Source organism: Helobdella robusta (assembly GCF_000326865.2).
Source record: "Helobdella robusta unplaced genomic scaffold HELROscaffold_36, whole genome shotgun sequence".
In the NCBI taxonomy this organism is placed as follows: domain Eukaryota; kingdom Metazoa; phylum Annelida; class Clitellata; order Rhynchobdellida; family Glossiphoniidae; genus Helobdella; species Helobdella robusta.
Genome location: NW_008704742.1, coordinates 996,233 through 1,010,025, shown reverse-complemented (window position 1 = coordinate 1,010,025; position 13,793 = coordinate 996,233). Strand labels below are relative to the sequence as shown.

The following is a 13,793-nucleotide window of genomic DNA, read 5'->3' as shown; positions in this document are numbered from 1 at the left end:
AGAATGTGTTCATGGTGTGATTAATAGGACGGACGCAAGGACGGGGTTGAGTGGTGGTATTGAAAGAGTGGAAAGCTTTGTTTACTTAGGGGATAAGCTGAACGCGGATGGAGGATGTTTGAGCGCAGTTACGGCTAGAGTTCGTGTGGGATGGATAAAATTTAAGGAACTGGGTGGGGTATTGTGTGGAAAGAAATGATCAGTGAAGATGAAAGGGAGAGTATATAAAGCATGTGTGAGAGCAGCGATGGTATATGGTGGTGAAACTTGGGTGTTGAGGAGAGAGGAGGAAAGTGTACTGCAAAGGGCTGAAAGAGCTATGGTGAGGATGATGTGTGGGGTTAAAGTGAAGGATAGGAGGAGTAGTACAGAGCTGATGTCAATGATGGGACTGAATGAGGACATTGTGACATTGATAAGGAGATCGAGATTGCGGTGGTATGGACATGTGTTGAGAAGGGATGAAAGGGTAGGGATTAGGCGAGCGTTGGAGTTCGAGGTTGAAGGAGTGGTAGGAAGGGGTCGTCCGCGATTGGGATGGAGAGAGCAGGTGGAGAAGGACAGGGTGAAAGCGGGATTGCGTGTTACTGAGGCGAGTGACAGATGTGGATGGCGTCGAGGGGTATTTCGGTTTCATCATAGGTAGCCAAACGGCAACCCCCGATCTCGGGGAAAATGTCGTCTAAACGTGTGTTGTTGTTGTATATAAATTTTATCTATTTATAAATTATAAATATTTTATTATTTATATATTATATATGTATTATATATATATATATATATATATATATATATATATATATATATATATATATATATATATATATAATCTATTTTTTAATATCTAATATATACGTTTAAAATTAAAATCTATTTTAACTTGAATAAAATAAATAAATAATACTTCTAAATTTTATTGTGAGACGTGTTCTTATTCTAATACACTATCAGTTATCAAATGACAGAAAGAAAATTCCCGCAAACTTGTTTCGAGAGCAAAAAATTAATGACTAAAATGAAATTTGTAATATTCAGCCTAAAAATAGCTGAAGCCAAATGTCAAATTTCGGCCATCGTTGCGTCTTTAATTCTTTGCTTCCAAGCTAAATCATTTACAAAAAATTACAAACACAACGAATAAAAACTATTGCAATTAAATCAAATAGATCGATAAAAACCTGAATATTGGGCATCCATGGATAAATGTGACTTGAAAGGTACATTGGGGTACAAATGAAAGTCATTAATCAATTTTTCATACGAATGCATATAAAAAAAAGATGTAAAATTTCTTTGATATAATTGTGATTTCACAGGTGATTCAAATGGCCCAAGTACTTCATCTGTTTCAGATGTTTCGATAGTTACCGGTTTAAATATTGGTTTATAGTCATCAAAGTAATTATATGAATTTTCATCTTTTGAGACAAGTGGTGGTATTTGAACTCTAGTTCTAACTGCAGCAAGAAGCGAATCAGTAAATCTGTTGATAGATGAAAAATATGTCTCATATATTCTTCTGCCTCTACTTCTCATTTCTAATATATCTTCATCAACTGTAAAATAAAAATCAATGCAAATGAAAAAGTTTTATACTGAAAGAAATAAAATTATTCAATAATAGTCAATTTCTATTTCGCTTGCCATTTATTCAGATAAGTATAAATAGAAATTATTAGTTTTAAAATAGATTTCACACGTTTCTGTCAGATTTTTGTGTTAGATGAAGATCAAAAGGATTTTATAAGGTTATTTCTAAAATGATCTGTCCAAATAAAATCATTAGTGATATAATAAAAATGTTAAAAAGGCCATTGTAGAAATTTCAAACGTTTCAATTAAAATTGTAAAATTATTGTAATTGTTGTTAAAATTTGATTAAAGATTGTGAGAGTATTTGTTGGCTTTGCACTCTTTTGATTTAGCAGTTTGTTTTGTGGAATATTGTTAATTCTAAAATTTCGAATGTGTGTTCGTTTATCAGGGCAATATCAGAACGAAATGACTCGAAAAGTGTTGAAACTGGGCGGCAATTTTAATAATCTAAGTCAAGCAAAAGCAGACGGTTGTTTTTTTCTTTTTTGGAGCGCTGCTTCCAGACATTCTAGAAACGACACTTTGGGCGCCCTGTTTTAGTTCTCTCAACTAGTTTGCTGTATAAGAGGTCGCTGAAACGTCAATAAATTCCAAAACATCAGGACATAGCAAGGTTCGTTTGAGTGGGGCAACTTTAACGATGACTTCATTTTATATTTTATGTTATTTTCTTCTAAATTTCAGTAACAATGTTAATAATTGTTAATAATAGTTATAAAAATTAAACCTTTTGTTTTTCAATTTGAAATAGATTTTTAACAATCAACCCTAATATTTCGTTCAAACCACAATGACATAGACTGTTCGTGAGTTTCAGATGAAGCATGTTTGTAAAACCCAGCTTTTGATTTCTCTAATGCAGCTTTCCAATTTTGAAATGCTTCCTTTGTATAAATTTCCTCTTTAGAAAATGAAACAAATTGACAACATGTATAACGAAATGCAGTGTCATAGTCACCCCACACCTGAACTAAGCTGCTTGGATATCTGAGTCTCGATTATAACGGATGTGTAGCGTCATTGCTTCTAGCAAAGCTCATAATAAGAAAAATACAATAAGGTAAAGCCAGTATGAAATACCATGTTCAAAATCTATTGTACAAATTTTATTAGCCAAGAGATGTCACCATTGAATTTTACTTTGATATTGCTCTAACATTATTTCCGTTATAATGTTAGAGCACTGGAGGCAAGAGCAGCATTGACTTGTATTATATTTTATAGATGAAGATATCCAGCATCAGGTCACGGATTACATAATGGAGCAAATGTTTGCAGGTCAACGATCAAGTAGTATAGTTTAGTTCCTGTGAGATTCAATATTTCTGTGCAACCAAAATAAAAAAAATTGTGTGTAATTTGTAAATGGTATATTAAAAAATTATAAAAAATGCTAAACAGCTGCAGATATATAACGAAGATCAATTTATTAAAAATTTCAGGGACTGGACTGAATATTATGTCTTGGCACAAAAAGCCTTATTTGGCCATGGAGTTTAGGCAATGAATTAAAACGCTCTTATTGTCTAATCTTCAAAAAATAATATTTTAAACAAAAATTGACAATTTTCTTTGCTTATACCACTTTTTTACGTTTCTTTTAATTTTAAGGTCTTTTGCTATATTTGTGACAGCATGGTCAGTGAAAATGCAAAAAAATTATTTTGAAAAAGAGAAAGTTGTAATTAAGATATTTTCAATATTTATTGTGAAGAACCATTTTTGTGGAGACCCCTCGAGATGTTATCCGCCTGTCCTCTACTAAATGCAGCCCTGAATAATGTAGAAAAATTTTTCGACAGCCTGCAAACCAAAATTAAAAAATTAAGAGGAAAATAGACCCATATGCAGTAACTCAAACATTGCAGCTGATGGTAATTTTGACTTGTTTATTTTTTAAAATAGCACATTTTTTTGTTTTATGAAATAAATTTTTGGGTTGTAATTTTAAGTAATAATGACAATTTTACTCTCCTTTTCAATTTAATAGTAATTTATTTAGTAAGTCTAGCTTTCTGGAACTGTGAGAATCTGAGATTATTTCAGATGACTTAAAGATTTGTGTATATAAAAGAACAGAATAAACCATTTTAAATATTTTATATCATTTTTATGCCAACTAAATTGGATTTTAAAGATAAACAATAAACATAGAATAAATAATACTGTATATATACAAAATGACTCACCAACTGATCTGATTACATAGTGTAACTCAGTAATGCGTGCCACTGAGAGCCACAAAATAGATCCAGACCAATAGATTAAATTGGCAAATGGAAGTTCAACATCATTTTCAGCTGCTAAAATTATAGGAATAGCTCCAGATCTTAAAGATTCTAACAAACGAATTTGTAGTGTAGATGTGGACAGTGTAAAATCTACTTCATTTGTTATAAGGTCGCCAATTAAAATCAATGAAAATGTAGATTGCTCTAAAATGGTAAGTCTTTCAAACTGGTTACCACAGATCAACATTTCATTATGTATATGTGAGACTTTTTCATCAACTCTACATTCAAAATCAAATGAGAAGCCATCCCTTTGAAACTTTTGTTGCATATCACTAAGAACTGTAATTATCTTTTTGTATAAATCCATATTTTTGCTTCCATCATTTTGTGTCAGAGCTCCAGAAAAAGTTAATAGATATTTTCTTTTGACTGGGACCATCATAGGTAAAAACTTATTTTCATCATATTGTTGTAATAAAATTAATTCATTAATTGGAGGAATAACAAAATCAAAACCTTTTCTAAACAATGACTTTTTGAAAAAACTTTGAACAATGATAGATTTTTTGAACAAGCTAAAATGATATGAGAATGTCCTATTACTTGATGAATTTGTTTGTAAATTGACTATTACATGATTTAATCCACAGTGAAGTTCATTTGTATGATGCCAGTGGCTTAGAAATAACAGTTCATCATCAAAAATGTCACTATTGTCTATCAAATGAATAAATACACATGCTTCCTTAGGTTTGAAGGTTATGTGATTGCTTAGTAACAAATATTTTTTAAGATTCAATTGAGAAGATGAAATTGTAGAAGAAAAGGATGAATTATAAATAAAAACTGGAAATTGAGAAAACAAGGAACATCTGGAATAATCAAAACAAGTACTCATGCTACAATGTTTGAAAACGGATAGTCGTGTGGTTGGAGTCATATCAGCGAAAGAATTTATAAAATCACTATCTTGAATTTCATTGACCAGCTGGTGAGATAAAATTTTAAGTGGGTATGACAAAGAAGGTTGATTATTTTTTTTCATATCCTCCAACTGAACATATAAGCTTTTTAAATTTAGTTTCATATTTTCAACTTTATTATTTTCGACATCATAACTAGTTTTTAAATAGTCAAGATTTCCATTTAAATTGACAATTTCAGCCAGCAAATGCTTTCTTTGTTTCTCAAGTGATAAAAGTTCTTTATTAACCGATAACTTGATCTTTTCAAGTTCTTCAATTTGATCATTATTATGACCATTGAGTATTTCAATTTCCTGATACACTTTATTGTTATAAATGCTTTCAAAATCAGATGATTTGACATTTTCCATAACAATATGATAGTTGGATAAATAGTAATGAAATAAACAAAACAGCAACACCAACATGAAAAGAATTGAACATAGCAAACATGGGAGACCACGATTAGGATGCCTCAACCAAATGAAAAAATTACCATTAGAGTTACTATTATTATTATTACCCAATTTAGTTAAGACGTCCTTCATATTTGAAACTTAAAAACTTAGTTTAATTTAAATATTGACGACATTCATGTATTGCATATTTATTATTTATATTAGGTAACATAAATCAAAGTAAACATTTTTTTTAGTATAAACACCAGCTAGGTAAGAAATACAAAAATCTTTATGAAGTGGACAGACCGTCTTTAAAGTTTAAATATATAGAAATGTTTGAAGTGTTTGATCATCCACAAAACTTGCATGGAGTAAATTTTTAATTTTACCATCGTTAGAACAGCTGACTTTACCTTTTATATTTTTTTTCCTACAAGTTTGACTTAAGCTCTTTTTTTTTTATTTGTCATGTTACTTGTACTTGTTGTTCAATTCAAATCAGATAACTTGCTTCTTGATCTTGAGTGAAGCAGAGACAACAACATTTTATTATTTGATTATGATTATATTTCAATAAAAAATAACTAAATGAAAAATCTTCAGTTTTTTCTTCCCAAGTAGCTAGTTTTTTCTTCCCAAGTAGCTAGTTTTTCTTATCACAATACAATTTTTTACTGAACATTAATAAATTAAATTAAATTATTAAAATTAAATAGGTTGAACATTGAACCATGATTGAAGACTGAACACCCACACACAACAAACACCAGATTTCTATCAAAAATCAACGAAAACAAAAAACAATTATATCAGAATTAAACAAATAAATTTCATTATTTTTGTAATCGAAACAAGAATTATTTATAAAATAATTAAAAATATACGTCCCACTATCAGCGCCTTATTTATAAAATAAAAGAGTGCGTGAAGTTAGCCAAGGATTGAAAAGTATTTCAAATTAAGCGCTTGCTTAATAAAACTTAAAAAACCATTTACGCTTCAGATATTTCGATAGTTACCGGTTTAAATCAAAGTAATTATATGAATTTTCATCTTTTGAGACAAGTGGTGGTATTTGAACTCTAGTTCTAACTGCAGCAAGAAGCGAATCAGTAAATCTGTTGATAGATGAAAAATATGTCTCATATATTCTTCTGCCTCTACTTCTCATTTCTAATATATCTTCATCAACTGTAAAATAAAAATCAATGCAAATAAAAAAGTTTTATACTGAAAGAAATAAAATTATTCAATAATAGTCAATTTCTATTTCGCTTGCCATTTATTCAGATAAGTATAAATAGAAATTATTAGTTTTAAAATAGATTTCACACGTTTCTGTCAGTTTTTTGTGTTAGATGAAGATCAAAAGGATTTTATAAGGTTATTTCTAAAATGATCTGTCCAAATAAAATCATTAGTGATATAATAAAAATGCTAAAAAGGCCATTGTAGAAATTTCAAACGTTTCAATTAAAATTGTAAAATTATTGTAATTGTTGTTAAAATTTGATTAAAGATTGTGAGAGTATTTGTTGGCTTTGCACTCTTTTGATTTAGCAGTTTGTTTTGTGGAATATTGTTAATTCTAAAATTTCGAATGTGTGTTCGTTTATCAGGGCAATATCAGAACGAAATGACTCGATATTGTTAAATTGACCTTGATGTTAAATATATAAGCAAAATTTGTCTATAGTGAGACGTTATAAAATTGTATAATAAAAACAAATTGTAAAATATATAAAAATTTGTCTATAGTGAGACGTTTGATCGTAAAAAATCATTAAAATGTCAACTACTACGAAAAAATGTTTAATGTTTACGCGTTTAATTCCATAGAACTAAGAAAAATTATTAGGCAGGTAACAATTATTATGCCATATCCATTATATCCTTGAGGTTACATAGCAAATAAACTGTATTGTTTTTTAACAAAAAATTAATATAGCATATTTGAAAAAAAACTACTTATGAAATTTTTCAGCGTTAATTAAAATGTACAAAATAATTATTAAAAAGGACAAAAAACGTATCTTGCTAAAAAATTTAAAAAACTAGCTATCGAACAAAATTTTTTAAAATGTTGTTTAGTCGGTGAGGATGATGTGTGGGGTTAAAGTGAAGGATAGGAGGAGTAGTACAGAGCTGATGTCAATGATGGGACCGAATGAGGACATTGTGACATTGATAAGGAGATCGAGATTGCGGTGGTATGGACATGTGTTGAAAAGGGATGAAAGGGTCGGGATTAGGCGAGCGTTGGAGTTCGAGGTTGAAGGAGTGATAGGAAGGGGTCGTCCGCGATTGGGATGAAGAGAGCAGGTGGAGAAGGACAGAGTGAAAGCGGGGTTGCGTGATACTGAGGCGAGTGACAGATGTGAATGGCGTCGAAGGGTATTTCGGTTTCATCATAGGTAGCCAAACGGCAACCCCCGATCTAGGAGAAAATATCGCCTAAACGTGTGTTGTTGTTTAGTCGGTAGTCGAAATGAAAACAGAGTTGTCTACAGAAATGTATTTCGTTTTTAAATAGAACAATTTTATCATATATTTATATTTTTCTATTTAATGAAAAACATTAAACAAACTAGGGCGTTTATAGATTGCACACTAACGAATTGTTAAAAATCTAGTAACTAAATCTTCAATGACATGAATGAAGTACATTGACATTTTTTTGTAATTGTTATAGTGTAGTATGCATAGTGTCTGCATTCTATAAATTCTACCGAATGTTTGGCGTTAATATGTTTGTAGTTCGTTGTGGAATTGTTGTTCATAGAATATTGTAAAAATTATAGTCTATTACCAACATTTACTCGAAGTTCTGCGACCAACCGACTTAATCTAACAATTGAAAACGAACTACAAACATATTATCGCCAAACATTCGGTATACAAAATGTATAGAATATTGTAATATATATATATATATCTGTTGGCGCTATTAAGGTTAGCAAACGGTCTTATAAATTTTCTATATAAAAACAATGCGATTTAATAAAATTATTCAATGCTAATTTTTATTAAATTTTTCTAATATCGTCGCAATTGCTGAGAAACTTTTAAAAAAAGTGAGAACGGAGAGAAGAATTGTTTAGATTAAAAAACTCATCTATTTGGCTAAAACAAAAATATTCGCAAATGATATTTTGAAACAAACAATATATGTTGAACAATCAGCTACAAAGTATAACAGTACTTCCGACTCACAAACAGTTATCTAAACTAATTAATAATTCTCACACCACCAATAACAACAATAACAACCACGTTACCACCACCAACAATCATGTTACTACCAACAACAATGTTAACCATGTTAGAGATGCTAACGACCATGACAAAAACACCAACAATAATGTTAATAATTGCAGCAACAACACCAATACTAATGTTAACAACAACAACATCATCATTGTTAATAACAACAACAACAATAAAAACAACAACAACAATAACAATAGTAATAATAATGATATTAACGATGACAATGATAAAAATATAAACTTGGAAACATGAATATTGTAGTATGATGATATGGCTGACATTTGCTTTTTATTTTGTTGATTTACTTTATGGTCGTTTTTTCAGCAATTTTTAAAATTTTAATTTATTTTGTTTAATTCTAATATATATCTTTGTAAATAATTTAAAGTTAATTTTATCAATATGTTGAATATATAGTATATAATAACTAATAATAATATTTTCAAAATGTTTCGTGCTTGAAATTAAGTTATACTGTATGACGTCATTTGTTTATAAACGGTAATTTTCGTTATTTAAAAATATTTTGCACTGACGATGATATATTTTATATAGAAGTTATTACATCATACCTCACAATCAATGTTGGGTACATTTTTGACACCACCTAACAGCTATATATGCAAAAGCATTTTCTGTCAATGCTTCAACTGATGTTAAAGAAAAATTGTACCTTTTTTTTGAAAAAACAAGCAAAGCGTACGAAAAAAGACATAGTTGGTGCCTCATGTATTAAAAACAACAAAAATGAGATGGTTCTTGAACATGATGAGATCAAGCTACAGTGGAGAGAATACTTCAACCGTCTGTTAAACGAAACAAATCCTATCAATGTTAACTTTGACGCTCCACCCATCGAAGGTCCGATTTCAGACATCACTGTAGAGGAGCTTACAGAAGCTCTGAAAGCTATGAAGGATGGAAAGGCAGCAAGGCCCTCGGAACTCACAAATGACATTATCAAAGCATCTGGTACTGCAGGTATCCAAACGTTACTACAACTTTGTCGTGAAATCTGGAGAAATTGCTCAATGCCGACTGAATGGAACTATAGCATGACAGTCCCGCTATACAAAAGCAAAGGTGATCCATTGAGCTTTTTATCATATCGGGGCATACGTCTGTTAGAACACTCCCTGAAAATTGTTGAGAAAATCATTGAGAGAAGATTAACGTCGTGCATCACAATCGGAAATTATCAATTTGGTTTCCTAGCGGGGAAACCAACAATTGATGCAATTCACATCCTTCGGCAACTGCAAGAGAAGTACCTCGCAAAGCATCAACAACTATCACACATTTTTGTAGACCTTGAAAAAGCATTTGATCGAGTTCCCCCGTGAAGCAATCAGGTGGAGTCTACGTCGACAACTCATTCCAGAATTTCTTAGCAAAGAAAACAACCGGGTCTCTGGACGCAAAACGAAGATAGATTGATTGATTCTATAAACATTTCCTATTTTGTTTAAACTGAAATAAATAGAAATAAAAAACTTTTCAGACTTATCCAAAGCTTCACTCAGTCATATGTTCTTGTACAGATTATATGACGTCATGTACCACATTCAAGAACACCAAAGTGCACGAGCAGAGAAAAATCGCTTAAGCAGACAGGCTAGCTTCAATCCAAGACGACAATGGCATTGATTGTTAAAGCGACTTAACAATCTAAGAAGGGAGCAATGTTGTATTCAGAAATGATTATCCTACAATTGAATTATGAATATGTTTATTTTTTGTTTTATTTTCCATGATTTTAAGCCTTTGTGTCCACCATTTCTTACGACCATTGAGAGAAACGGAGTATTTGATAAAAGGGAGATAAAAATTGGATTATTGAGTTCAATTGCGAGTTACTGGCGATCGAGCGAATAACTCTATCACAGATTCTATTACTGTTGACACGCAAGTTTGTTTGAAGCAGTTGCGTTTATCTCTTTCATAAATTAGTGAAACTACGGTAGATTGGATAACTTGACGACAGTGCGAGTTACGACAGTTGTAAAAAATTTATCAATATTTATACTTCAGTTACAATATCAAACAGGAAATGTTTTTAAAAAGGCAAGAATACTGAGCCAAATTATTCATACTCAATCTTCTTTAGTGGTTTAAATCAGTGTGTGGAGTCAGATGTCGAATGAAAAATATCCGACCCCCGATAAAAATTTTCAACGTCGAGTTCCGACTTCCAGAAAAATTTACACCTTTTTAATACCTACAAAATAAAAATACTTTAAAAAATCACTTGAAATCAGTCGATGTCATTGTTTTTCTTAGTAAAATGACTTTATTTTAATGTTTTACAACATGCGGAGAAAAATTATTTATTATAGTACCAAAGATGATTGCTTATTGCTATACACATTTATTTTCTAAAAAAAGCAATCTCAAAAAAAAATTTCTGAAATTTTTTTTTAAATAAATTACATTTTCCAGAGTAGGATAAAATATTTCGACTCTGGCCCCTTACAAAAATTTGACTCCGACTTTCTTGTTTTAATCATCTTTTTTTCTTCAGAAAAAGTTTTTTGCTTAGCAACAAAAACTTCAAATTAAAATTTTTTGCTTGGTCATTGCGACACTTGAATAAATGAAAACATAACAACGTTATTTAACATTTTTTAACCGATATGATGATTGTGCATTTAAAAATAAATAATTAGTTCAAAAGAATAGTTGAACATAGAAATTTGTAACATAGAAAATACACAATCAAAATTTAAAAATTGAACAACACTACAAAAGACAAAGTTAAAATATTATGTGAGAGATTTAAATGTCACTTCGCCACAGTTTGATTGTTTTATCATTTTCGAGAGCTGCCGAAGCAATTATGTTCTCTGTAGGATGACAAGCACAGCAGAGCACCACATCTAAACATGTATGAAAAAAGTTTAAATAGATGACAATTTAAAACCAAAGTTATGAAATATGTTTTGACTTTTAAGTATTTTGAGTCCATTAGAATTAGAGTGTTATCATTGTGATGACTTATACAAGAACAAACGACAACAAACAATGAATGAGTGTGTGAAAATTATTTTAATGCATAAATATTTCTAATTATCGTATAGTAAACTTGTTCAAGTCATCAATTTAAATTATTACAAATTTTGTAACTCATATAATCTAACGATGGGGTTAGTACGTAGGCATCAAGTACCGCCAAGATAGCGTAACACCGTATGCGAAAACCAGCGTCAACATAACATCACACTTTAATAACATTACCGTGATCATTGATGAAAAGATGACGAGTAACTGAACAACGGTAAACTATTATAATTCGATCAATAAGACTCAGTCTACTGCAGAAAGATATTTTCATTTAAATCAAATTTACCTGAATGACCCACTAATTTTTGAACCACTTCTTTAGTTTGTAAATTCCATATATACACGAGGTTGTCTTCTGAACCAGAAACAATCCACTGTTATAAAAAAAATGTAAACACGCATATAAAACTTTAAAAATAAGCGAAAATTAATGAAAATTTAAACAAAATATCTAAGAAACCAATACAACATAAATTTTGAAACCGCTAAAAAAGTTATCTGAATAGACTTTTCGAATGCAAATTAAACTTTTTATTAAAATTCAGTTTATGTCAATGAAATATAAAGGCTTGAGCTTGGAAAGAAATTTTTCTTTATTTGGCATTAAAGCAAATAGGTAAAAAACTAATTATATATAGTTATTACTGAATCAAAAGCCTGTAAAAACTCAATCACGTACCATAATCGAATCATTTGCAGCTTTACACTGCCAATACAGTCTGGCAACTGCCAGTACTGTACTGGCAATTATGATAAGTGGGACAAATGCGGCCGACTGAACAACAACTTGTGTTATGCTCAACAACCGTCCAGGTATGGCGAATAAGCCAGAAACAAATATGTAAATAGCATGTTGGCAACGAGGGACTGGTAGTTATTAATAGTTATTTCGGTCTCTGCCAAAGTAAGATTGTTGTTTGCACGCAAGTTATGTGTTTGCTCGTTCCTATGTGTTATGAAAACAGTTAACAGATAACAGTTCATCTGTGTTTAGTGCCAAAGGTATGTTTTTAATGTTTCACATGATGTTCGAGAAAAACGAGAAAGTTCTAAGTTTGTGACTATTTCAAAGTTGAATGAGACCCATGTAATATTAGATGCGTTGTAGTTGTGCTTGACGAAAAAGGAGATAAATGTGGGTTTTTAATGACAGGCAAAGTTATTAGTAACCTAAAAATTTATTTATATACAAAACAACTGATTTATCTGTTTAAAAACAAATTATTGTGCAAATTAAAGTGCTAACATTACACAGTTAAATTTACTTTTTTGCAATGCTTATTTTAAATGTGTTGAATCATTTTGACGGCTGTTGCACTGACGATGAGTTGGAAGGTATATGCATAAGTAAAATGGAAATAAAAGAAGAAAGAATGCTACCAAAAGTAGAAGCATTATGAATTACATAACTAAGAGTAAAATGAATGATTTCTTACAACTAAAACATCACAGTTCATTCAACTTTTGCAAATCTTTTTTGTCGATGTCAAACTAAATTAAACTAACATAAGTCATTAAATTTATTACTGAAACGGTTAAATAACATGGCTCAATCCTTTTTAAAATACCATAAAGAAAGATTACAGACCTTTCCTCCAGTAACAGAAAAGTTTGCGAATATACAATACTTTTCATTCTTGTGGCCGGTATATGTTTTCAAACACTGTAAAAAGTTAATGATGAAGCTTTATCACTTAAAATTGAAGTATATATTACAAATATTACAAGATTTAATGTTTTGATGTTGAAACATCTATTTTATCAATAACTTCTTTTATAACTCAATGCTAAAAACATTTTAAGTTGAAATTAACCAAACTTTTTTCTCATATTTAACATCCAATGAACGGATCGTTTTTTCTATTTGAATTATAAACTTCACCTACTTCGCCTTTACACACACACACACACCACACACGCATATATATATATGATTTTCATCAATATATATATATATATATATATATATATATATATATATATGCCATAATTTAGACCATAATTTTTACAATATTCTATAAATTCTACTGAATGTTTGGCGTTAATATGTTTGTAGATCGTTTTTTCAATTTTTCTCACGAAAGTTTTTGGTGAACGTTTAGTTTATTAAAAATCAAAATAAACTCATTTTCCGAATTCATGCTGCAAATAAGGCCATATTTCGATTTCGAATGAATCACCATCAGTGCTTTTTGATGTTTATATAGGGAAATATTGACTTTGTCAAAATGAATTTAGATGGAGATTGACTTTGTCAAAGTGAATTT

The 13,793-nt window shown here is 30.3% G+C and overlaps 2 protein-coding genes across 2 annotated transcripts in view; both read right to left on the bottom strand.

Moving 5' to 3' along the window:
• HELRODRAFT_83262 (hypothetical protein) overlaps positions 1-5,166 on the bottom strand; it is a gene marked incomplete at both ends in the record, with an annotated part of 32,916 nt that extends 27,750 nt beyond the window's left edge. Inside the window, 2 exons of the mRNA XM_009023430.1 lie at positions 1,179-1,556; positions 3,786-5,166. Of these exons, the coding sequence (XP_009021678.1) occupies positions 1,179-1,556; positions 3,786-5,166 (1,759 nt within the window). The remainder of the gene's footprint in view (positions 1-1,178; positions 1,557-3,785) is intronic.
• Positions 5,167-11,241: 6,075 nt separating this feature from the next.
• HELRODRAFT_83337 (hypothetical protein) overlaps positions 11,242-13,793 on the bottom strand; it is a gene marked incomplete at both ends in the record, with an annotated part of 20,287 nt that continues 17,735 nt past the window's right edge. Inside the window, 3 exons of the mRNA XM_009023429.1 lie at positions 11,242-11,342; positions 11,813-11,900; positions 13,115-13,189. Of these exons, the coding sequence (XP_009021677.1) occupies positions 11,242-11,342; positions 11,813-11,900; positions 13,115-13,189 (264 nt within the window). The remainder of the gene's footprint in view (positions 11,343-11,812; positions 11,901-13,114; positions 13,190-13,793) is intronic.